The 26,032-nt window shown below is 59.7% G+C and overlaps 1 protein-coding gene across 2 annotated transcripts; it reads right to left on the bottom strand.

The window, feature by feature from the left end:
• Positions 1 to 120: 120 nt before the first annotated feature.
• On the bottom strand, positions 121 to 23,850 carry GPRC5B (G protein-coupled receptor class C group 5 member B). 2 transcript variants are annotated; one of them, XM_062179785.1, is made up of 4 exons: positions 23,770 to 23,850; positions 12,072 to 13,095; positions 4,532 to 4,806; positions 122 to 3,462 (listed from the first exon to the last, which is right to left on the bottom strand). In XM_062179785.1, exons 2-4 carry the CDS (start codon positions 13,072 to 13,074, stop codon positions 3,418 to 3,420), a joined length of 1,323 nt encoding a protein of 440 aa, XP_062035769.1. In that variant the 5' UTR covers positions 13,075 to 13,095; positions 23,770 to 23,850; the 3' UTR covers positions 122 to 3,417. The 2 variants fall into 2 exon arrangements, with proteins under 2 accessions (XP_062035770.1, XP_062035769.1); XM_062179786.1 differs by lacking the exon at positions 23,770 to 23,850 and having other exon boundaries at positions 121 to 3,462.
• Positions 23,851 to 26,032: the final 2,182 nt, after the last annotated feature.

The raw sequence follows: 26,032 nt of genomic DNA, 5'->3' as shown, positions 1-26,032 counted from the left end.
TGTTAACAGAGGATTTTTGAAGTCCAGGCCCCAGAGACGTACAGAGAGGTGTTGCTTTTGTGGGCCATTGACCGTTATCACCCTCATTTGTGCTGTGGTCGGCTGCTAACCAGGATTCTCCCATTCAAAACGCCACAGACTCGGTCCCAAGCCCGGGTGGCCGCGCTGGGTTGCTGTGACACACTACCACACGGCGGGAGTGAACAGTAAAGCCTTTATTTTCGTGTTAAGAGCAGCATTTTGAAAATGAAACCTTTTTGAATCGGCAATATGGATATATACAGTCACGCAGGGTACAGGTTGATTGTCTTGACATTTAAGGAGTTTCCATCCCATAGAAGTACGCAAGTCAGCCAGGGGCAGATAAAGGGACATTATAAAACACACATGAACCCATTTAATAAATATATATTATCTATCAAAAAAACGAGCCTCAGCTCTTTATCAATTAACAAAAAGCACCTGCCGAGAGCGCCCCCAAGCTGGTATAATCATTGCATCATCGGATTATAAAAGCCACAGTTGCTCCCTTTTCATTTGGGGTTCAGCCTGAGACATTCCACGCAGCCTGGGCCAACCAGGACCGCCCCCCACCCCTGCCCCAAGTCGGCACTTACCCAGGGGGCAGCTGTGCCACAAAAAGCCCCGTGCACACCCAGCTCCCAACAACCACACCTTCAGCCCCGGAGCTCACAACCTCACAGTTTGCTGAGCCCCCAGCACCGCCAAGCCCCTAGCTCCTCACTCTCCATCTCTGGGGGGAAGAGATCCATGCTAGACTGACAGTTTTCTATCAAAAGACGAGGATAGCAGTGGCTGACAGAGTCCCAAAGCGATTCTAATAACTGGACATGGAAAGATTTGTGCTTACAATGAGGGATTCTGATCACAGATGTCTTCCAGGTGCTTTTCCCCAACCAAGCTGTGTTTACAGAAACAGGTCTTAAACACAGGTGCCTCCAAACTTCACGCTTGAACTTGGCTCCTTGGGGGCTGCTGGCAGTCAGACGCACGGCAGAGCTCTGTCTGGTGGGCTCCGAGTAAAGTCCTTGGGGCAACAACAGCTCTCTCCCTTCTCCCCTCACTCTCGCCTCTGCCCCATGCTGAGGGCACTCAGCCTGCTCTTCACCTTGACCTTGACCTTAAAGCCAAAATAAAACAAACCCCAGAAGCGCAATAGCCTATCAGAGATTTTTAAAAGAGGAAAGAAGAGAAGGTCTCATTATTCGGTGATGTTCTCCCAGGCCTCCGTGGCGGTTCCATTTTTCCGGGGGTGACCGGGTGGGAGGATTGTGTCCCCAGTCCTGCCACTTACGCCCTGCTCACCTTAAGCGTGTGGTGGACAACACAGAACTTAGAATGAATGACCGTGTGAACTGCTGCCTTCTGCAGGGGCTGGGGGCTCCTGCACACCAGCTCCCTGCTGCCATTAGAAAGCTCCGAAGGACTCCAGGGTGCGGGGGCGAGCGGCCACGTCCTGGCACAAGAATGTGTGATGCTGTGGTTGTTTCGCTGGGTTGGCCCCAGGCAGGCAGAGACCTCTTTATTTTCAGGACAGGGGGTCTGCATGCAACCGCCCGGGCCCCCAACCCGGGGGGGGGGGGGTTCCTCGCTTTCTGCCCCTCCCCCACCTTGCCAAGACCCCAGGTTTGCAGACCACCCAGCGAGGGTCCCAGAGCAGAGGACTGGGATCAGATTCTCTAAGAAGCAAGCCTTGGGCTGGGTGTGGGGACTCGCCCTGGGAGGCCAGGTAGGGGCCGTGGCCTGGTGCCATGCTTTCTGCCCCAAGCACGGTGGTGACACAAGAAGGTACCCTAGCTGTAAGGAAAAGTCACGGAGGGCCACCCTGGGGGGCCCAGATTGGCCTCATTTTCTCCAGTGCTGTGCAGGCACAGGGGCGTAAGAGGCAGGCAGGGGGGACACAGTTAAGACGGGGGCCAAGAAAAATCAGGTTTATTAAAAGACGCGCAGCTCGGATGCACTGGCTCACGGAAGGGGTCAGGCCTCCCCCGTGCCTCCGCCCAGTGTGCACCTGCTTCATTTTCTTGAAAGGTTAAAGGCTTATGGGTAGGTCTTATAGAAAAAGCAATGTAGCGATCAGAGCATATGCAAAAGGCCCCACCCTCATCGATACATTCCGTGCCCTTTGCTGGCAATCACGCTGGCCAAACAGTGTAGAGGACATGGGGCTCCAAGCGGCTGAGATGTTGGCAATGCCAAGGAACAAAAGAATGACTTGCTGCGGACAGATGGAAGTCATGGCAGAAACAATGGGCTTTGTAGAGAGCCAGCTGCAGACAACCAGGACCGAGATGTCCCCCACTCGCTCCTCCCAGAGTAGCCAGACACCCCCACATACCCATTCCACCTGCCGTTTTCACAAGGTTAACGGAGGAGACTGGAGAAGCCACTGCTACTGAGGCAGTGGCGAGTGACATTCCTCCACACTCTAGAGGGCAGCCCTGGGAAACCCTACCACGCGGCGACATCCCGAAAACCTGCCATGGCGCCCACCTTCTAACTTGTTTCCTGGAGTGGCTTCTGGCTGGTGGCTCCATCTGAGCTTTGGATAGGAGCATGGCCATGAAGCTGGGACAGGGTTTGGAAGAAGGGACCTCACCACCCCCAGCCAGGGCAGTTCTATGGCTCTTCAAGGAAAGGGGGCGGGGCCTGCCGTCTGGCCCCAGGCCCCAGGAGGGAACAGTGGTTGGCCAGTGCTTTCTCAAGGGGACGGTCACTTCCACACCGGGAGAGCCTCCTCCTCTTTGGCACGTGCCAGAGTCCCCCCACCATGGCTGGCTCTAAAGCTCACGCCACCATCCGGCTGCCTCGGAGTCACAGCCACAGGCTCCTTCACTCGCCTGGCCCTCCCGGGAAATGTGCAAACCACCAGGGGGGCCAGTGGAAGCGACCCCATGCCTCACAAAACGGTCGCCTCCAAGAGGCCACCCGGCGTCCGGCACTTGCTGGGGGGGAGGGGCCGCTGGGGGGGAGTCCACGCCCCACTCCCATCTCAACAGTCAACCAACACTAGCCTGGCCCACCAGCTGGGAATCTGGTTCTGCTCTCGCCCCCAGGGGCCGACCCTATCTTCCCAGCCACATTTTTGAGTGAGCCTAATACTAGTTGCAATTAGCTTTGCTTTAGTCAGCGGGGATTGAGGTTGGCTTGGTAGACTGTGTGTGTGTGTGTGGGTGGGTGGGTGGCAGAGGCAGGAAGGGCAGTCGGTGTTAGCTTTTTCAGTTCATCAAGGTTCACATTTACACAAAATCCCCTTGGCTGGGGTTTCCACATCTCCCGGCTGGCTGCAAGGTGGCCTGGTTCGGCTACAGTGACCCCACTGCTCCCTCAAGAAAGACACAGCCAGGGAGTAAGGTGGGTAAGAGAGATGCTTATTCTCTGGAACTTAAAAGTCTTTCACCAGTGGTGTCTTCCAGTGTGGCTTGGCGGAGCGGTTGGGATCTGGAATAACATAAGGATAACAGGCTAAGAGCTCTGTGCGAGAACCGTCCGTCAACACGGTGCCAGAGGCAGGCCATGACCTGACCGTCACCTGGGCGGACCAAGTGGCCACCGCAGCACTGTCCCTGTCTCCTCACCCAGGACCTCGCCCGCCCACTCAGCTCTCAGGGGCTTCACGCGCACTGGCCTGGAGGGGATCGTGGGGGTGCAGAGGTGCCCCTGAGGGCCGGACAGGCCCCTCTCACCACGCTTATTATAACACACAGAGGCCCAGTGCCTGTGAGTCACAGGCCTTTTTTGCACCAGACAGTGCAAAAGCCCAGTGGTGGCGGGGGGCCTTTAAGAATGCAAAGCTGTGCTCGCATTTGTCACTAACAGGGGAAAACAAAACAAAAACCAAACCAAAAAAAAGCTCAGGTTGAGTTATGGAGCGCGCACATGGCGTCCAGGGTGGATCCAATGTACTGCTGCAAACTGGCTCACGTGCTGTTTTGCAAAGAAGCATGGAGCCACGCCGGGGGTCAATGTGGGAATGACAGCGCGTCTCAGGACGGCCCGAGAGACGTGAGGATGCAGTTCTCAGCAGCAAAAAACAAACAAACAAACAAAAAATGACAATCGTGGTGGCGCCCTGTTTGGCATCAGTGAACGTGCTTCTGTATTTGAGGGGGCAGACACGGCCAACGCTTCCACTTGTTCCAAGATTTCTTTCTCTTAGGGATTGGGGCTGGGAGGACCCTGGGGACCCAGCTGGGTCACAGAGACTGAGGTTCCCCCACCCGGGGCGAGGGGACATGAACTAGGCCAGATGTCACCCAAACCGTGACATCGTGCTGGGGCTTCTCCTACAGGTCCCTTCCCACAGAGGGAGCCAGATGACAGACAATAAGTCACTGGGGATGGAGGCCCAGTGGACCGAGAGCTAACTGAGTGCAGGGGGGTGGATCGAGGGGGGTGGAGGGGTGGAGACAGGAAAGCAATGCATGCCCCCGCAGCCTGCCCAGAGCACGGGGTCCCCAACACTGCGCTCTGGGGCTTCCCGCCCAGCCATCGGCCCCTTGCCACTTACCGTGCCCCCGTTAAGGACCACGGCCATCTCGGTCGGCTGGTACACGTTGCTTCTAAACGGGGCGCTGGGTCTGTGCCCCATGCCACCGCTCTGCTGCTTCCTCACGCTGCCGCTGCTGCTGCCGCTGCCGCCGCTGCTGCCGCCACTACCACCACCACTGCCACCACCACCGCGTTTCTTGCCCAGGCTGCCGCCGCCGCCGCCAGGTTTCCGCCCCAGGCTGCCACTGCGCTTCTTGCCCACGCTGCCATTGGAAAATCTTGCCGATCGGCGAGCTGGGGGAGGGAGGGAGGCGTTGGCAACAGGACAACACCCAAAAAAGAAACTCGATTTTGTTTGCTTTCCTGGATCCACAGTGTCCTCCAGGGCTGGCAGCTCCCCCACCCCCACCCCGCCCCCCATCGGTCCTCCCCTTTGTCACACAAAACAGAAGTCACAAAGGGGCTTTGTTCTCCAGCAGCTCTAAGAGCCTCCGTGGTGGTGTGCAGTCCAGGGTGCAGGCTGCTCTCTGTGGGAGGAGGCCCAGGCTTCAGCCTCTTCCCCGTGCTCGCCTCCACAGCAGCCTGGGGTCAAGGGGGACGAGCGCCCCGGACAAAGGCCAGTCTCACGCCAGAGTGCCATTCACGTGCAGTCACACGCGCTTCAACCCCTTGGCTGCTTCTGCACACGCTCAGGGGTGAGAACCCTCAGGGATGCGCACAGCAAGTTCACAGCGATGCTCATCTATGTAGGAAAGGGACCTCGCCACGCTGGAGGTGATTTCTAAACAGGGAGACGTGACGCAAAGATGGCAAAATACGTCACCACTTTTACCCCTGAAGGGTGAGCAAACAGTGTCTCTTACTTGCTGAAGGTTTTTTTTTTTTTTTTTTTTTTTTAATTTATAAAGCATATTGACAGAGAGGACAGCAGAATTACAGAAAGGGGTCTTCCATCTGCTGGGTCACCACTGCCCCTGCTCTCCGCCCAAATGCCCACAGCAGCCAGGGCTGAGCCAGGAACTCCATCCAGGTCTCCCAGGTGGGTGGCAGGAGCTCCGTGGGCCATTACCTGCCTCCCAGGTGTGTTAGCAGAAAGTTGGGTTATTGTGTCTTTAAGAGGTTTTTTTTTTTTTTTTTTGGACAGGCAGAGTTAGACAGTGAGAGAGAGAAAGGTCTTCCTTCCTTCCATTGGTTCACCCCCCAAAATGGCCGCTACAGCTGGCGCTGTGCCGATCTGAAGCCAGGAGCCAGGTGCTTCCTCCTGGTCTCCCATGTGGGTGCAGGGCCCAAGCACTTGGGCCATCCTCCACTGCCCTCCCTGGCCACAGCAGAGAGCTGGACTGGAAGAGGGGCAACCGGGACAGAATCCGGCACCCCAACCGGGACTAGAACCTGGGGTGCAGGCGCCGCAAGGCGGAGCATTAGCCTAGTGAGCCGCAGTGCCGGCCTTTTAAGAGGTTTTAAAGACAAATCAAATTAACCTGGAAAGACAGAGAGAAACTGCAAATGCATATTGCTAAGTGAAAGAGGCCCGTCTATAAAAGCCACGTACATCACGTTCCAGGGAAGGCAAAGCAATAGAGACAGTTTGCCAAGGGTGGGGGGGGGGTACAGGGCATTTTGAGGGCGGTAAGATTCTTCCGTAAGACGTGACGTGGCAGATACATGACCCGATGCCTTTGTCAAAACCCACAGAACCCTGCAGTACAGAGCAAGCTAATTAAAATATGGACTTTAGCGAATCCAGTTATCAATACTGACCCAGCAACTGAAACACACACACACACACACACAACTAACATGCACTGTTCAACATAGGGGAGACGGGGTGGGGTGGGCAGCATTTGGAAACTGCTTCTATTTCCTGCTCAATTTTTCCATCAACTTAAAACTACTCTTAAAAAAATAACCAATGAGGCGTGGGCATTGTGGCATAGCAGGCTAAGCCACTGCTCAGGACTGAGTCCCGCATACTCTGCTTTCAACCCAGTGTCCCGCTAATGCGCATGGGAAGCAGTGGACAATGGCTCAAATGTTTGAGTTCCTGCCACCCATGTGGGAAACCTGGGATGGAGTTCCTGGCTCTGGCCTGGCTGAACCCCAGCTTCTGTGGCCATCTGGGGAGTGAACCAGTGGCTGGAGAGATCTCTGTCTCTCCTATCACTCTGCCTTTCAAATAAATAAATAAATCTTAAAGACCAACTTGTGAAAACCCACGAGAAAGTCAAAGCACTATTTTAAAGACTCCAAGTCTTCCTGGATGGGCTCTTTGCAGATTCATCCTCATTGAAGGCACGACTTCGCTAAGCGTCCTGCTGAGCACCTGTCTGGCTAAATGACTTCAAGAGAGTTTGGTTTGTTTATTTTTTGGTTTTGACAAATTGCTTGGGGCAGGGACCAAATTACCTAAGCACTAGAACCAACCTTCTCAGGGCCAGGCATGTAAATTCTATGCATATATATAAGCTCATTGGGTTTTCACACTTCTATCATTTCCACTCGACATGGAACACACACACACACACACACACAGCCTCAGCAGCCTGCCCAGGTCTGCACAGCCGCCAAGAGGCAAGACCAGCACTGGAACCCGGCAGAGAACAAACAGCTGTGTTCTTCCCCATCCCCTCATAGCTATCGGCTCCAAATATTGAGTTTTAAACTATCTCACATGTCACTAAGAAGCAACTTGAATTAAGTGATCCCAGGGCCTGTGTGATGCAACGCCTGCCCCCAGGAGAGCAAGGAACCAAGGTGGGAGTCCACAGCCCAGCTGTGGGGCGCCTAAGCCCCCAGGCCCTCTCTGTACTGGCTGCTTGGGGACCTCCCCTGAGTGTTGGCCAAACTGCCTTCTCCCAGGACTCAGGGGTGGGCATGTGATTTAGGCCCAGCCAATCAGGGCACCACATCTCCCTGGACACACTGATTGGTCAAGGGCAGGGCAGTCAGATCGAATCAGAGTGAACCCTGGGATTTTTTTTTTCCCCAGGCATCCTGGGAAATGTTCCTGTTTGCCACTGAGAGTCTAGGCAAGCCTGGAGCTGAGAGCTGCCTTAAGCGAACATAGCCACGAGATGCAGAGAGACTGAATCCTGTCCCCACTGAGTCTCCCGCATGGATCCGTGCCCAAGCCTGCTTCTCAGTAGACTTTTTTTTTTATACGTTAGCTGAGTTGAACTGGATTATTACTTGCAAGCAGCCTCAAGAAGCCAGAAGACTGACACCCTACCCAGACGTGAAAGGCCAGCAGGGCTCAGCCACTGGGGGCCCCCCAGGAATCGAAGCTCACAGATGGAATGCCAGCCTTAGCCGGTGTAGACACTTGCAGGCAACGCCTGGTTGGCTCTGACCCCAAAGCCAGCTCAGTGCCCCCAGGAGCAAGCAGAGGGTCCGTGCGCCTAGTGTGACCCCAGAGCCCAAAGTCCCACTTTTCTTCTTTCCTCCCCTGGAAGGTGAACATTTAACGCGCCCTGTAAACGTTTTCCAAGACGGGATCCAGGCGCTACCTCCCTGCGGTACTTTTATCACACACATCACGCCTTGTTGATACACATTCTCAGGCAGTAGTTGCTGAGGTCGTGGGTGTGTGGGTTTGCACTCAGGGAAAGGTAATATGCAGGCGCTGGTTGCCGGGGCCCGGCAGAGCCACAGATCGGCTTGGAGAAGGCCCGCCCCATCTCCGGAGCTCGTCGGGACGGTCATCCAGGGAAGAAAGCCTGCAAGGCTGGTAGGAGGGCAGAAATGCAAGGAAAACCAGCCCCACCGTAGCCCGGGGCATCGGCGGTTCTGTGAGCCCGAGGCCCAGGGGCCAGCGGCTGAGGTCCGCACCCCCTGGGAAGTCGGCAGCTGTCCACGGTGGCCAGGGAGCGTACCCCCATGATCCCAGCCAGCAAAGCAGGTGCTGGTGAGACACCAGCCTTCCTCACCACGACTCCAAATGCAGCCAGCCTCTCTGTGCAAGCTTTGCCAGGGGCCGCATGGCCTGGTCCCACATGAATTTTGGTGGGTAGCTGGAGTGATCTCAAAAGATGGCTATTACCAAAAAAACTGACAGTGGCGCAGTGGGTTAAGCCTCAGCTTGCAGTGTCGGCATCCCATAGGACCACAGGTTCGAGTCCCTGCTGCTCCACTTCTGATCCAGCTTCCTGCTAATGCGCCTAGAGGATGGCCCAAGTGCTTGGGCCCTGCACCCGCATGGGAGACCAGGAGGAAACACCTGGCTTCGGCCTGGTCCAGCCCTGACCACTGGCAGGGAACCAGCAGGTGGGCGCTCTGTTTCTTCTGTCTCTCCCTCTCTCTCTGTAACACTGCCTTTCAAATACATAAATAAATCTTTCTAAAAAGTTTGACAACACCCAAGGTTGCTGATGGGGTGGAGGAACTGGGTTCTCCTGCAAATACCAAGTCGGGGGACAGGAAGTTAGTTGGCCTTTCTGGGGTCCCTTCTGGAAGGATACACCAGATTTCAAGTGCACACTCTTATTCACAACTAGGATTGATCGTGCAAGGAGTTAAGTGATCAGAGGCCGGACGATGCAGCGCTGTTCACCGTGGAAAGCCAGCAGCAAGCAGAAGGGCAGAAAAATAAACGCATGTGCCTGATGGGAAGCTCTGGGCCTGGGCAGTGGCTGACCCCGGGACGGCTAAGCAGCTCCGCACAGCCCCAGTCAGAGCAGCGGCTGCACCTGCGTGGGTCTTAGACTCGCCCATTTCCAAACTCAGGTGTGCTCAATCCGAACGAAGCAGGCAGGCACTGGTAATTTTCCTAAGCGGCCCAGGTGCCTCTAACATGCAGGCAGGTTACGAATGGCTCCGGGGCCAGAGCTAGGGTGCTGTGCCAGCATCGCACATCGGAACACTGGTTCAAATCCTAGCTGCTCCACTTCCAGTCCAGCTCCCTGCTAATGCATCTGGGAAGGCGGTAGGGGATGGCCCAAGTGCTTGGGCCCCCTGCCACCTACATGGAGGACCCGGATGGAGTTCTGGGCTCCTGGCTTTGGCCTGGCCCAGCCCTGGCCATTGCGGCCATTTGAGAAGTGAACCAGTGACTGGAAGATCTGTCTCCCTCTGCCTTCCCAATCAATCTTTTTTTAAAAAAAGAGTGACTTTGCTGTATTGTCATGTGAGACACGGCACGCATGCCTGCACTGAGGTCTGGCGAGAGGGGAGCAGCCCCTGTAGGCGTGGGCCTCGGAATGACTTTTGTGTTCTCATTTGCTGAACCTACACAGTTCCTGGCCGGCCACAGAGTATTGTTGGGGTACAGCCAGAAAGAGGGGGATGAAAAGATAACTCACTTGGCGGACGAGGCTATCACAGTGCAAAACAGACGGGGGGTGCGGTGGCTGTGTGATACTGTGCCCACCAACCCGAGTCCTATGTGCACCCACAGTACCGGCTGCATTTTCACAAGACAGGTGCAATCACACTCAGACAACCAGCTTCCCCCTCCCCTGCCCTGCCGAGCTCTCGCAGGGTGAGCTTGGACATGTTTGCCGGCGTTCCTGGGCCTCGGCGTCCCACTCTGTGAAATGGGTGTCTGACAACACGCAAACTTCCAAACGCACACAGTGGTGCTGACAGGGGCCTGCCAGGATTCAGACCCCTGCCCCCACCCCGGGGTGAGTCACTTAGCCCCGGTATCCTGTCTGCAACCCTTGCCCTCATGAGTTGTTTTTCAAAAAGTATTTATTTTTTCATTTATTTGGAAGGCAGAGAAAGACAGAGATTGTCCACCTGCTGGCTCACTCCCCACATGGCTACAACTAACACGGCTGGGCCGGGCCCAAGCCAGGAGCCCAGAATTCAACCCAGGTCTCCCATGTGGGTTGGCAGGGACCCAAGCACTTGGGCCATCACCGCTACCCCCAAGGTTTGCATCAGCAGGGAGCCGGCTGGAAAGTGGAACCCACACTTGAACAGGGGCACTCTAACACAGGAGGCAGCTGTCCTAGGCACCATCTTACCTGCTGTGCCGAATGCCCACCCTGTCGCGGGGCTGTCGAAGCACCTAAGGGCACCATGGCACTCACCCCAACCAGGCGTGGCGTGACCAGCTACTGAGCACGGCACCACGCACCTGGGCGAATGGCACTGAACACAGAACAGTGACGATCCGGACAGGGCCCCCTCAGGATTTTAAAGTCACTGAGCTTCTTAGAGCCTCTAGGTGCTCATCTATAAAATGGGTGGTGGCGAGGACTGAGGTAAAGCAGGTTAAAGACTTAGAATGGAGCCTGGCACTCAGCACTCCACAAATGACAAAACTTCTCCCGGAGGGGCCTGGGTGCCTATACTGCACCCCCCGGCAGGTCCTATTATGATCTCACCTCTGTATCCCGCTGGGGCAGAGGAGCAGTGCTGGGAGTCCCACGCCACCTGCTGTGCCCTCCAAACCCATTTTTCTGCCCTGGAACCCAACGGGGTCCCGTTCAGCCAACTCACAGAGTCAGAGGAGATGGCGGGAGATGGGAGTTCATAGCAGACCATGCCCCAGCCTCCTATCCCTCCAGGGAACGCGTGTAGGACAAGCCTCAGAGGGGCCCCCGGCAGGACTGAGCCCCAGAGGCTCCCAGTGCTACCCAGCCCATGAATGCACTTGTTCAGGCATCTCCTGCTCTCCCTGCTTCATCCCTGTACAGCCACCTCCCCCGCACCTGCACCCCAGCCTTGTCCCAGACTCTGCTTTCAGGTGAACCCCAATAAGACACATGTGCCTCGCCCCAAGGAGCGTGGGACTCCCTGGGTCACTTCTCACTACAGCCCAAGTTCTCATCCACAGGTGGAGACACAAACCATCGGCTCAAAGCCGCACACCCAGGGAGTGGCGGAGGCAGGATTCTGAACCCTGGCACCTGCCCCCAGGGCCCGGAGCCGCACACTCCTGGGGACTGAGGGAGGGGAGGGGACAGGAGTGCCGGCACGAGGAGAGCCACAGCTGGGTCAGGGAGCAGGAGGGAGGGGCGGAGAGGATGGTGACCAGGAAGGGCAGCCACAGCTCAGCGAGGGGCCTTCTGCTACACTCCGGCTCCTGTCACTTCCTAGATCCGACTTATTACAAGAAGCCAGAAACCTGCCTTTTTATAATAATCCAGTTGGCAACTTCTAGGGAATAAAGCTAAACAAAAATCTAATTTGGGCAGGCATTGGGGAAGTGTGGGTGAAAGCCACCACATATAGAACCCACTCCCCGCAGCAGGGTGAAGGTTCAAGTCCTGGCTTTTCACTTCTGATCCAGGTGATGGCCCAAGTACTTGAGTCCCTGCCACCCACATGGGAGACCTGGATGGAGCTCCTGGCTCCCGGCTTTGGCCTGGTCCAGCCCTGGTTCTTGTGGCTATTTAGGGAGTGAACCAGCAGATGGAAGATCTCTCTCTCTGTCTCTCCCTCTCTTTTAAAATAAATAAGTAACTTAATTTTAAAAATCCACCTCTGGGCCAGTTTCGTCAGTGGGCTCCTGTCGGCTAGGACTGCCCCTGGGGCAAGGCACACTCAGCCCTCTGGAGATAGACAGGAGAGACCGTGTGGGTCACATGGCCCCTGGGGGGCACCTGCTTTACCTGAGCTATGCTCATCCATCGAGAAGGCCTTGTTCTCCATGTAGGTGCGCGGCAGGTGCATGTCGTCAAACGCCGTCTGTCGCATCCTGGAGTGCGACGTGTCGAAGTAGTTGGGTGGGGTTTCCTGCAGGGGCGGCAGGAGGGTGCAGTGGACCTCAGGGATGGCGTGGAAGACGATGAAGACCCAGCCACTGGCCACCAGTGTGATGGCCAAGGTGGGGTCGCTCCAGGCCTCCTCCTGGTGCAGCATGGTGTTGCCGAAGAGGTACATGGACATCCAGGCCACCCAGATGAGCATGGAGAGGAAGGACGTGATGAGGAGGAAGGCCCCGTTCAGTTTCCACCTGTGGAACTTGCCGCACAGCGTGAACAGGGCCTGCCCCAGCGTGGCCGCGAGCAGCACCATGTCGTAGATGAGGGCCATCACGAAGTCCATGGGCTCGTAGGCGCAGGACGGCTTCGTGTCCCGCAACACCGTCAGTACCAGCCACTCGGTGGCGATGATCACCTGCACCATCATCAGGCACAGCGCCAGGCTCACCAGCTGCCAGCCCGCCGGGCTTGAGCCCTGGCGCACCAGCCTCCGCACGCGCCATGTCTGGCTCAGCAGGCAGGAGAAGCAGAGGGCGAAGAGGACGCCCCAGAGGAAGCGGCGCACGGAGCAGATCGTCTCGTCCATGCGGATGATGAAGGCAAACGTCAGCCCGAAGAGGCCCAGGGTCCCCAGGAGGAAGAGGAAGAGGAGGCATGCGGGCCTCCGCTTCTCCTTGTCCCGGACACACGGCAGCCGCACCAGGAGGATGAACATCAGGAGCAGCGTGATCAGGGCGCCCGCCCCGGCCACCGCCTCCACCACGATGCCCCAGACGGCGTCCAGGTCGCACAGGGACACATATTGAGGGAGGAGGTCCAGCCCGCAGCCCCGGGACGTGCTGGCATTCTCAGAGGCCACGGAGGCGACCGTCAGGAGCAGAAGGAAGGCGAGCACCTCGCGGGTTCTCATCTTTCTGACACCAGGAATGTTCTGGAAAAGTCATGCAGGGGTGGGGAGGGGGGAAGACACATTTATAGTAAGACTCTCACCCTTCCGGCTTCGTCCAGACCCACCTCGTTCCACACCTGGGGGCCCACACGGCTCTGTGGGGCAGCCCCTGGCTGGGGACCTCATCTCCCTCGTCACCCATGGCCGGGTGCCGTGAACAGCCTTGAGCCATCAGTGCCACTGGCTGGGGCATCGGGTGGGCTGGAGACTCACCTTCCCAGTATCCCTTTTGGAATTCCTTAAATGTGAGGCTCCTTGCCCCGAACGGCCCCTCCAAAAGTCAGAGACTCAAATGGAGCTTGAAAGAGAAGGTCACGGCCAGGCCACGAGCCGAACCCCTTCCAGTGGCTCAAGGCTAACAGCTCGTATCTACTGCACATGCACACCAGCCTAGGCACGGGGCACAGCCCCTCCTCACAATGCCCTCTGAGGCAGCTCCCATTGTGACCTCCAGTTTACAGGTGACAAAACAGGTGTCCAAGAGGTGATGACACTTGCCCAAGGACACACAAGCCAAGTCCGGTGGTGGCTCCCCTGGGAAACCCACCAGCGTCTCAAACACTGGAACAGGCAGTCGCCGCACGATGACATCTCGGTACATGATGGGCAGTTCATGTGAGGGTGACCCCCTAGTGGGGCTGGCGAACCTGTGTCCTGCCACGGGCCATCCGGAGATTTGTGACGTCATTCGTGGGCCACATGGGGCTGGTGCTGTGGTGTAGTGGGCTAAGCCTCCGCCTGTGGGGCTGGTATCCTATATGAGTGCTGGTTTGAGTCCCGGCTGGCCCTCTTCTGATCCAGCTGTTTATGGCCTGGGAAAGCAGCAGCAGATGGCCTATGTGCTTGGGCCCCTGCACCCACGTGGGAGACCCGGAAGAAGCTCCTGGCTCCTGGCTTCGGATCAGCCCAGCTCCTGCCGTAGCAGCCATTTGGAGAGTGAACCAGCAGATGGAAGACCTTTCTCTGCGTCTCCCTCTTTCTCTGCAACCCTGCCTCTCAAATAAATAAATCTTAAAAAAAAAAAAGCCTGCGACAGATTAATTGAATTTCAAGCTCCACCTGTGGTTGCCTTGGCAGACCCAGAGCCAATGATTTCACAGGCCTTCCAGGACCCGTGGGCTGGGTGTTCCCCTCTCTGATGCCGGATCAGAAAAACCCCATGGCCTACTGAAACCACAGCCGTCCTAACATAGCATAAGCCATGACCCCCACTGCGCCACTGGTATATACAAGTATTGCCCATCAGTGACACACAGAAAACAGGGCTTTTTATTTTGAAAGGCAGAGAGACAAAGATGAGACAGAGAGACAGAGCTTCTATCCCCAAACGCCCACAACCCAGCTTCAGGCTAGGCCGAAGCCTGGAGCCAGGAACTCCATCTGGGTCTCCCACATGGGCAGCAGGGACCCAAGTGCTTGGACCATTGCTGCCTCCGAGTGTGCATGAACAGGAGGCTGGAATGGAGAGCGAAGCCAGGGGTCCAACCCAGGCACTCGGATGTGGGATGCTGAATCACTGTGCCCGTCCCTAGCACAGACCGCTTGGCAATAAACTGTGTTGCTGCCCATGCCACACTTCTCACTGCTATGTAGAGTGTGTTCCCACGCATGCCAGCAGCAGCCTCACGTCTCCCGTTGCCTGCATCAGGAGGCCCAGCTGGGTGACCTACGCCACCCAGGGTCCCGCGAGAGCCCCCAGGATGCTTGCACAGCGACACCATCACCTAACCTGCAGGGCTCAGACTCCGTCCCTGTCGCCACGCGGCACACGACTGTCCCGTCCATCCTGAAGGAAAGGGGCTGCCTTCCTCGGTTCCATGCTCAGCCCCTCCCCCTCCCCCTCGAGCTCTCCAGAGGACCCGCCCTCTCCACCCCACCCCACTTGGCTCCTGCCTGGAGGCTGGCAGGACCCTCCGTGCTGCTCACTGTTGTGTCCCCACGGGTGCCAGACTGCACAAGGCAGCTCGGAGACGGTGACAGGCATCCCCCAAGCCTCCTTTGTCCGTGGGGGCTCTGCCCGCTAGGACACACCGCCACCCTCACTGGGAAAGCCGCCCCTCCCGACGGCCATCAGCAGCACAGATCTTGGCCAAGGTCATAGCCGGACTCCTCTCAACAGAGCTTCCTGTTACCTTTCTTGGCTGTAATCCTGTCTTTTTTTTGCCTGTTTACTTTGTTTCTCTCTCTCCCTCCCCCTCTCCTCCCTTCCTTGTCCTCCCTTGCTCAGGGGTGGACCAGGCTCGGCACCCTTGGCGCTGGCCTCTGGGTTGCATCGCACAGTGCCACGGGGCTTCTTTCTGTGCCTCCCCGGATGTTTGGCAGGGTCCCTGGCCTCTGCCCACCAGATGCCAGCAGCACACCCCCTCCCCAAGCTGGGACAACCAAGCTGCTCTAGACACCGGAATCGGCCCCTAGAGAGTGAGGCTGCTGTTGCCCGGATGAGTATCGTGGGAGTGGACTCCAGCACCAGCACACAGTGAGAGTGAATGAGCGAGAGCGCCTTATTCATCCCGAATGCCCTCTCCTGCACCTGCCTGGCTTCCTAGAAAGAAGGCCACAGCCTGCTCAGGTCTGCGCGTGAGGCTCTCCTCCAGGCATTGCAAGCCGGCCCTGCTGCCTTGAGCTGGGCCCACGCGAGGCGCTGGAGCCAGCCACCCTCCCCGTGGCTCCACGCGTCCCTGGGGCTTCCGTAAGTAAATGCAGTATCGACCGCCTCCCTCTGTGCTCCTTTATGGAGATCTTGCAAGCGTCTCAGATCCTGCCTCGGCCGTGAGGCCATCGATGGGCATGAATTATGGATGTGATGGTGGGAGAAGGTGCCTGGTGCCGTGGGATCCTCTCCTTTGCCTGCAGGAGAGAGGACGCAAGCCGGGAACAGAGGGCATCTAGCAGCGGATGCCTGCTCACCAGCATCCTGCCTGGGCCAATTGAGGGGTGAGGCTGCACCCCAGTGCTATCCACGGCCCTGCCCGCGGGTCACTGCGGCTACTTATGCCCGTGGTGCCATCGGTCACTCAACTCACTGAGTCCTTTAAAGTGACCCACTTTAGAGACAATACACATGTTAAATACATAACTCTCGATGTTCTGAACTTGCTCGTTAATGGGATATATTTCCAATGAGGATGTCCCAGGGGCACATCCCTCGGAAAATCATTATCCTAAACAGAACTGCTTCCTTTTTTTTTTTTTTTTTTTTTGACAGGCAGAGTTAGTGAGAGAGAGAGAGAGAGAAAAAGGTCTTCCTTTTGCCGTTGGTTCACCCCCCAAGTGGCCGCCACGGCCGGCGTGCTGCGCCGATCCAAAGCCAGGAGCCAGGTGCTTCTCCTGGTCTCCCATGCAGGTGCAGGGCCCAAGGACCTGGGCCATCCTCCACTGCACTCCCGGGCCACAGTAGAGAGCTGGACTGGAAGAGGAGCGACAGGGACAGAACTGGCACCCCAATGGGGACTAGAACCCGGAGTGCCAGCACCGCAGGTGGAGGATTAGCCTAGTGAGCTGCGGCGCCAGCCTAGAACTGCTTCTTGTGAGCTCCTGGAAGAAGCAGGGGATGAACATTTCGGAACTGGATGTGGACAGGTTGGTGATGCGGCGGGTGAGTCCCCGCATCCCACATCGGAATGCTGGCTCTTCCACTCTTGATCCAGCTTCCAGCAAATGAGCACCCTAGCAGGCAGTAGGTGACAGCCCAAGTACTTGGGGCCCCTGCTACCCATATGGGAGACCCAGAAGGAATACTGGGCTCTTGGCTTCAGCCTGGCCCGTGGAGTGAACCAGCAGAGAAAGATCTCTGTCTCTGTTGCTGTGCTTTCAAATAAAAGCCACTAAACGCACACACACAAAGGGACACCAATGGCTAAAAATAAAGAGAACTGGATGCGTTGGAACAAGGTGCCATCACTCACTGCCAGGGTGGAGGGGCCCTCAGACGTCTCTCATCAACATAAACCCAGCAACCCTCAGCAAGAAGCATTCCCCAGGTCACCAGGGGAGCAGCCAGGCCCACGCTGGGAGCATGGCAGGTGCTTCTGGGATCCCCCAAGGCCTGCAGCTTTCATCCAGGACCCGTTTCCCCCTATCACGGGCCATTGGGCAAGGCTGAGTGCTGGGAGCGGGGTATGACTCGCTCCTGCTGGGGAGAGCCCAGGGATGCTAAGTTTCCTACAAGGCACAGGACGGCTCCACGCCAGAGAACTGACCAGTCCACCAGGTCAACAAGGCCCACGCTGAGAAAGCCAGGTGTAGCCATGAGGGGCAACGCTGATGGGGAAGACGCCAGGAAGCCAGCAGGCCTCCAGCCTCAGCCTGCCCTCTCCTACAAGAACCAGGCCTTGGTGAGCCGCCCGGTTCATTCTCTTAGGAAGAGCGCCTCTTCCAGCCTGGCGCAAAGCGGGACTTGGCTTCCCCAGCTCCCTTCCCTTCCTGCTCGGTCTTCCGACCTCGAGGCCTGGGGGGATGAGGAGAGCCCCACACGGCGCCCTCACTCCTGGGAGCGTGCAGAGCCCCCCTGGCCCCGGTCCGGGTCTCCGGCTCCCGCCGGGGCTCTGACACAGGAAGCAGCCACACTCTGGCTTTCCGCTTTCGCTCCCGAGGGCGGAATCTCCCCCTTCTTCCCAGGACCCAGGACAGCTGCTGTTTGTGTGACCCAGCATCTGGTCCTCCCATTTCGGGAAAGAGCTGCCTACTGTCCTTCGGAGAGCTCCCTGGAGCCCGCGCTGCCGGCAGAGGCACCTGGCGCAGGCCATTCAGCCTTCCGCCTGCCCTGAACTGGACCTCTGGGTGCCAGCTCCGGGACGCCCTGTTCTGGCAAGAGGTGTTCCTGCTTGCTGGGTTGCTAAGCTGGGAGGAGAGAGGCCTGCAGCTGCAGGACTTATCTGCCATGGCAGCAGCAGAACCTGTCTTAGAGTAAAGCTGACTCAGAGGAAAGATCCAAGTGCCGGGCCCGCGTCCTAATACACGGAACGGCTGGATGCATCCATGCCTGAAGCTGGCACAGTCTTTGCCATGCTAGCAGTCAACAGACGTGCCCACTGGAACCAGGTGTCTCTCATTCAGCAACACACAAATTCTCATTTTTTCACAACCTCCTATGGCCCATCGCTTCTAGGAAGTCCTCCACATCTGACATCCCGGGTTGTGCCTGCAACCAAGGGTAGCCAGGGGCTGTAGCAGGGGCCCAGCTGTCTCCAGGATGCCCCCAAGGCGACAGCCACCCTGCTCCACGGAACAATGTCCAGGATGGCCGGGGTAGGCATCACACATCAGGCCAGGGCACGAAGCCAGGCCTAGGCTGCCTGGAGGATCCAGAACTGCAGGCTTCCCACCAGCCTCTGTGACAATGACCGTGACAGTGAGCTCTGAGGGCGCTCACCATGCCCGGGGCCTCTGTGTATACGGACTCCTCATCACCCATGCAACAACCTCACGAGGTAAGCACTCTTACCATTTCCATTTTGCACAAAACCGTAGTACAGGGAGGTCCCAGGCTTGTCCAAGGTCACACAGCCAGAAAGAGGTGGAGCCAGCAGGCAAACAATTGTACGATTGTCCCTGGACGCTCTCTGTAGTCCAGAGAGCCGAGCCTTCTGCTGGTCTATCAACTCAGACCCACCCCACCCCATGACACACCTCGGGCTACCGCCTTGGTGGCCCACGCCAGGATTTTTAATTATTTCATTTTATGATGCCTGCTCGTGGCCCCATGCCAAGCCCAGCACCAATTCCCCAGGGCCTGGCACCCGGGGAGGCCCCCCCATTTATCCTGCTGATAAACACAGTCTCTAACCCTCCGATCACCTACAGAAGAGTGAGGGTCCAAGAGGCTTGAGCTCAAGTTTGCTCCTTGGACTGGCAACAACAGCACTGCCTGGGATGGTGTCAGAAATGCGGACTCTAGGGGCCGGGGGTGGGGGTGGGGGTGATCCGGACCCGCATGCAGGTGTTGCCTGGGTACACGGATGCAGCCCCCCCCCACCCCAGTCCCTGCCCCAGAGCCCCCGGGCAGGTAAGCCCTCTTCCTCTGAGTGAGACACCTGCTGCCTCCCATCCCGGGAGAGGAACAACATGATTAGAGGTTTCCAGTGGGCCTGGAGGCAGAGCTGGCTGGGGCAGGATGAAGAGACCACAAGGGACCCACGGGGGCAGGCGTGCGGCTCCTCAAAAGGAGCGAGGAAGAAACACAGGGAGCGAGGGAGCGCGCAGGGCTCGGCTCCCATACTAATTACCGCGCTGCCAGCCAGGCTCCCAGGGAAGGGACTCACCGAGGGCTCAAACACACCGCACCTCTCCCTCTCTCTGCCTCTTTCTCTGAGCAGCCACAGGAGGTAGAGGGGCAGCCCGGCCCCTTTCTCTCCAGCTGGGGCCTGCAATGGCAGTGACCGATGTGAGCAGGATTCCTTGTGTGTGAAGGACCACATGGCCTGCCTGGAGAGAGACCCGCCCCCCCCCCCCCACACACAGCTCCCCTACTCTGTAAACTTTGGAGTCTGACATAGTTGCTTCAAACCCTGCCCCTGGGACACCTGCCGGGAGCCTCTGACCCTGGGCAGCTGACTGCATCTACCTTGCCTCAGTTTTTTCATCTGCAAATGGGGGTGATAATGATGTTTACCCCATGGGGTTGTGGTGACGGTTACAATAATTAGGAATTAGGGGCCGGTGCTGTGGCACAGTGGGTTAACCATATGGAACGTGTCCTGGCTGCTCCACTTCCCATCCAGCTCCCTGCTAAGGCACCTGGGTAAAGCAGCAGAAGACGGCCCAAGTGCTTGGCCCCTGCCACCCATGTGGGAGACCTGGGTGAAGCTCCTGGTCCAGTCCTGGCCATGGTGGTCATTTGGGGAGTAAACTAGAAGATGGAAAATCTCTATTTTACCCTCTCTCTCTCTGTAACTCTACCTTTCAAATAAATAATAAATCAGTCTTTAAAAAAGATACAAAATAAGTAGTAATTACAGTGTGGGACAGTATGGTTCACGGGGGAGTAGGCACCTTTTAAAGAAACTGTTAATAGAGGCTGGCAAGTCTCTGCTGACCGAGAGGGGGAATGAACGCTTCCAAATTTCTGGCACGGGGACACTCGGAGGCCATGTGGTGGGGGCTCCCACGGGTGTTTGTCCACCGCTGGTTTCCAGGCTGGGCCTCCCCCACGCTCCTGAGGGGGTGGCAGCACCCTGGAGTAGACGTGAGCCCAGACGCTGGGAGTCTCACTGAGCCAGGCCACCCAGCCCAGCCCTGGCCCGGCTCCCCCTTTCCTATCCACCCCTGGGAGAGGAGAAGCGAAATGCACAAAACCGCTGGCGGAGCCGCCTTTTGTCTCACCTCTGCTGCTACCAGCCAGGCCCCAGGGAGGCCCCCACTCGGGTTCCCTCCCAGTGCCTGCCAGGTCAGAGGCATCGGAACTTCGCTCTCTTGAAAGCTGGTAACGGGGTGGGGTGGGAGGAGCCAGGGGAACACGGGGCCAGCGTTTGGTGCAGCAGGTTCAGTGCCCACCTGTGACACCCCGCATCCCTATCAGTGCGGCTGCTCTGCTGGCAATCCAGTTCCCGGCTACTGCACCTGAGAAAGTAGCAGAGGCTGAGGGCCAAGTGCTTGGGCACCTGCTACCCGTGGAGGAGACAAAGTACAGTCCCGGCTCCTGGGTTCCGCCTGGCCCAGCCCCGGCTGCTGGGGTCCTTTGGTGGTGGGGGGGGGACGGCAGATGGAGGATTACTCTCTGTCACTGTGTCTTCCAAAGAAATAAACATTTTTTTAAAAAAGAAAAGAAAAAAGGAGCAGCTGGTGGTGGAGCGGGCTTTTCTGCCTCCTGGTTCAGCACCCCCGTGGGCGCCTGGCACAGTTTAGCTTCAGAGTGGAGGACCTCAGTTGGCGGGAGACAGCTGTGACACTGATGGAAATGACCCAACCTCAGTCTGCCTCTCTGTAGAAGGGGTGCGGCTGGGGTGAACGTGCTGGGCTCAGTGCCCGGCCCGGAGGAGGCCAGAAGACAATCACCCCGTCCTCCCGATGGGACACGAAGGCAGAGGTCACGGTCACGCAGTTTGGCCAGAAGCACTCCCGGCGTCCACAGAACAAGCCGGGGCCACGGCTTACTTTTCCCAGCTCCTGACCCCAAGGCCTCTCCAGCGCCCGCCTACTCTGACCACCCACGTCTGGCAGAAGCCCAGGACCTGGCTACAGGGGCGGCCTCCCCACGCAGCCCAGCGCTCCGCTCTGTTCCAGCCCCCTCCGCCAGAGCTGGGAGCCGCTGGTGACTTCCTGCTCTGGCCAGACTAAACCGCGCCAGGTTTCCTGACACTAAACTCTTTTCCAGACCTGCGCCTCTCACCTTCTCCCATCTTCCCCGAGTCCCAGGATCTCCTAACCCTCACTTCCCACGGCTGACCAGCAGCCCCCCCCCCAACCAGACTCGCAAGAACACAAGCTCCAAGACTTCATGAATATGCAAAGCAGCTGAGGTCCGTAAATAAAAGCAATCATTTACATGCAAATTGCATCCTTGGCTGCCCGGTCCAGCGTGGACGGGTTCCTCTCAGGCTGTAATTCTGGGTGGAAAATGTGACTAACACGGAAGGCGTCCGCAGTGGCGCTTACGGGGACCTGGGCTCGGGGTGGGGGGCTGGTTAGTGGGGAGTGGGTTTTAAAACCTGAGCTATGCCTCAAGGCGCTCCCCACGGCTGGACAAAGGCCCTTGGAGACTTCCTCCAGTGCCAGTCCCAAAGCCAGGACGGAGGACAGGCCGCCTTGCCTCCAGGTCCATGTCTGGAGAGCTATTTTTTTTTTAATCAGATCCCACGGCCCCCTGTTCAGAACTCTTTGGAGACTCACTGGCGCAAGCAGAACCAACCCTCAGCTCCCTCGGGCCTGAAAGACGGTGGTCAGCTGGTCCCCGCCGCTGCCACCCCCAAACCTGCCTCCCCTTCCCAGCCACAATGGCCTTTGTTTGGGTCCTCTGAGCTCCGTGCCACCGCCGAGCCTTTCCCAGGGCCTGGCTCAGGCTTTCAGCACGATCTGGGGGTGGGGGGGTGGGTGGGGGGGTTGTTTAGCCCCAGGGTCCCGCCCCCGCAGGGATCAGCACGGACTGACACCTTGTCACAGGTTTTCCTCGCCCAGCACCCTCTCCCTGGGGATAGTTACCTCCACCGTGGAGGGTGGGCTTGCGCACCTGCCCAGCAGGAGAGCGGAGGGGGGGGGGTTATATACAGGCAGCGCCCAGCCCCCTCCTTCAAATCCCAAGTTAACAAGCCAAGAGTCTGAGCTTATCTGTCCCGGCAAACCCCACCGTCTGCAGCCCCAGCCCCACGCCTCCCCGGCTCAGCTGCCCCCTATCAGACCTGAAACTCCACAGCCTGCGTACAAACCTGGCCGGCACCAGGGCTCCCGGCCACCAGGTGCCAGTTCGCATTTGATTTCCGTGCCGTGCGCACGCAGTGTAACTCAGTCTGGACACTGCGAGGGCCCCCGGGCTCTGCCAAAGAAACTTCTGAATTAAGGTTCTTTGGCTGCACGGCCGGGTTTTTTGTGCCAGGTTCCCCCCTCCCCCACTTCTCTCTCCGTCTTTGCGGGGGGGGGGGTGGCCAGGGCGGCTCGCGCGAGGCTCAGGTGCTCCCCATCCCGGCCACCGTGGCGCGTGGGCTGGGGTCGCAGGCGGGGACGCACGGCCGCCACACTCCAGGGGCCTTTGTCCGCGCTCCGAGGACCGCCCCCTTAGCGAACCGGGGACAAGTGGGGCGTGGGGGTGCGGGGAGCTGGCTAGGACCGGCGAAGGAACGCCGCAGGGGGCAGTCCTCTGGCGCAAGGTCGGCGCGCCCCTCTCCGGCTGGTGAACCAGGTGCAGCCGGAGGCCAAGGTGCAGGACCCCCCCCCCCCAGCCGTGCTCCCCTTACTGCCCAGGCTGTCCGGGTCCCCGGATGTGTGTGGGGCACTCCAGGGGCTGGGAGTCCGTGTCCCCAAGCGGAGAGGACACAGCACTGGGCGACTTCTTAGCTCCAACCTGACCGCCTCTCCGAGGGCCGAGCGCCCGGGGTCTGGCGTGAAAACTCCACTCCCGGCTCCCCCACCCCCCACCCCGCCTTCTCCAGCCCCCACTGGACCCCAAGGCCAGGTCTCCGCTCTGCCTCCTTTTCCCAAGCAACGTCCCCACCCCGTCGGGCCGTTGTCCAGCACTGCGCGGCCCAGGCCGGCTGCGAACGTGGCCCCCAGCCCCGCGCCAGGCAGGTGCGGCTGCTGGACCCCCGAGTCCGGCCCCCGCCCCCCCCAGCAGCCCCCACCCGCCTGGCGCGCGGCCCCGGGCCCAGCCCGCGCGGCTCCTCTCGCACGACCCGGGGACGGCTGGGCTCCTGCCCTTCAGCTGGGGCCGCCCCCAGAGCCTCCTCGGGGACTCGACCTCCATCTGGTCTGGATCCCCAGGGCCCCCCCCCTCCGAGGGGCCCCCAGCCCCGCTCCGCGCTCTGCGGCTCCTCTCTCGCTGCCCTGGGGTCCCCCGGCCGGAATCAACACCTCCCCCACTCGGCAGGTTAACCCTGGGGTGGCGTGGGAGTGGGGGTGCTTAGGAAACCGCAAGACGCGCCCCCTGCAAATCTTCCCAAGTCCACGGCGGGAAAAGTTTTCCGGGGTCCCCGCAGCGCCCTCCACCGCCTCGGCGCGGCTCGCACTCACCGACCCCCGCGGCCCTGCGGCGCCGGCGCTCCTGCTGGCCCTGGCCCGAGTCACATCCCTGCGGCGCTGCCGCGGCTCCACTCCGCGCGCGCACACCCGCCTGCCCGCCGCTCCGGCCTCACTGCATCGCGCTCCGAGTCGCCGCCGCCGCGCGAGGCGCCCCCTGGCCCCGCTCGCGCTGCTGCAGCGCCGCGGCCCCGCCCCGGCCCCGCCCCCAGCCCCGAGCCCCGCCCTCCTGGGCCCGAGCCCCGCCCCCGGCCCGAGCCGCTTCCCTCCCGGTTCCAACCCCGCCCCCCGGGCCCTAGCCCACCGCCCGTTCCCGAGCCCCGCCCCCAGCCCCGAGCCCCGCCCCCGGGCCCGAGCCCCGCCTCCCGTCCCTAGCCCCGCCCCCCAAGCCCGAGCACCGCCCCTGGGCCCGAGCCCCGCTCCTCCGGGCCCGAGCTCCGCCCTCCTGGGACAAAGCCCCGCCCCCGTCCCGAGCCCCGCCCTGTCCCGAGCCCCATCCCTCCCGGTTCCGAGCCCCGCCCCTCCTGGCCTGAGCTCCGCCCCTCCGCCGAGCCCCGCCCCCGGGCCCGAGCCCCGCCCCTCCCAGTCCCGAGCCCCGCCCCTCCGCCGAGCCCCCCGAACCCGGCAGCCGCTCCGCCTGGTACCGGGCGCAACGCGCGCGCACCAGGGGCGCAAGCTCCAAGCTCCTGGCCCGGAGCGCAGAGGGCCGCCCGCCTCCCGCGCCCCAGGCCCACACACCCCCCGAGGGACACCCCCACAGGGGGATCCCACGGCAGGAGGGCGCGCTCTGGCGTGGGCGCCCACGCAGCGGACCCCGCCGCGCGTCCCGAACTCCTCCCGGCCCCCGAGGCTTGGGCTCGCCTAGAGGGGTCCCCCGGGTGTACCCCTGCGCCTCCCCACCCGCGGCGCGTGGGCGTCCCTGTGCGCACCCGCCGCCGGGGGACCTGCTAGGAGGGCGGGTCCTGGGCAGTCTCCCACCCCGGCGCAGCGCCCCCTCCTCTCCCACCCGACCGCCTGGGACCCCCCTACCCCGGGCCCGGGACGCTGAGCTCCCCGGGGGACCCAGCGCCTGGCATAGGTTTTCGGCCCTGGGGCCAAAGCCGGACACGGGGGCATCAACGCCCTGCACCCTGGTCGCAGCCTTGGAACACTCGCTGGCGACCCTGTCCCCGTGGAGGGGAGGGGGTCTCCGCCGGCCGCACGATTGGAAAGTGGGTGAGCACCGCCACCTGGTGGTTGGCCGCGGGACTGACGCCCAGAGCAGGTTGCGGGGTCCTTTAGCCCCGGGAGATGACACTTAGTGACGGAGGGTACTGTGTGGCAGGTGCATCCCTCCCTCCTCCCCCCACCAAAATTTTGAAGTCCCATGAATAATCAGGCTAATAGCTAACACTGACATAGGGCTCAGTCTGTGCTTGGAGCTATTCTAAGGGCTTTCAACCCTTCAGTATCTCAGCCTCCCAGCAATCCTTGAAGCAAGATGCTAGTATTCTTCCCATTTTACAGATGGAGACACTGAGGCCCCAGCGCCGTGCTCCCACCCCCTGGCTACGCCGCTGGCATTCTCTGCAGGGTCACGCCTCGGGTCCCAGGAGGGCTGCCAGGTGCCAGGTCTGCAGTCTTGGGTAGAACGGGTTTAGGGGCGCAGACAGCCACCCTAGCCCCTCAACTCACTCCACCTCGGGCTGAGGGAGAGCAGGGGCTTCCCTGGCCTGAGAGGTGGTGAGGGCTCAGCCTGTGGCTGTCCCCCTGGCCGTTGGGTGTTGGCGCGGCTCTTTGGTCTCTGTCGCCTGCACCAGGCTGTGTCCCCATGCTGTCCCGTGTGCTGGGCCTGCCGTGGGGACCCTTGGCCACCCGTGGCCACGGGGCACGCTCTGTGCCAGGGACTAGAGCTCTCTGTTTCCTTTACTTTGGATTCGTTCACATCCGAGTGGTCCCAGCGGCCACTGGCTCCTGGTGCACAGCGTGTCCCAGTGAGGACGGGAACCAGGGCACCGTGGTATCCAGGTCATCGAATATCAGGGCCTGGTGTTGTGTGGTGCCGTGGGTTAAGCCGCCTCTTGTGACACGCACACCCCCATCCCCATCCAAGAGCTGGCTCGAGTCCCGGCTGCTCATCTTCCGATCCAGCTCTCTGCTGTGGCCTGGGAAGGCAGTGGAAGATGGCCCAAGTACCTGGGCCCCTGCACCCACGTGGGAGACCTAGAGGAAGTTCCTGGTTCCTGGCTTTGGATCGGCCCAGCCTCTGCCATTGCAG

The sequence above is a fragment of the Lepus europaeus genome, chromosome 21 (genome assembly GCF_033115175.1).
Source record: "Lepus europaeus isolate LE1 chromosome 21, mLepTim1.pri, whole genome shotgun sequence".
NCBI lineage: Eukaryota > Metazoa > Chordata > Mammalia > Lagomorpha > Leporidae > Lepus > Lepus europaeus.
This window is presented reverse-complemented; position numbering and strand designations above follow the sequence as displayed.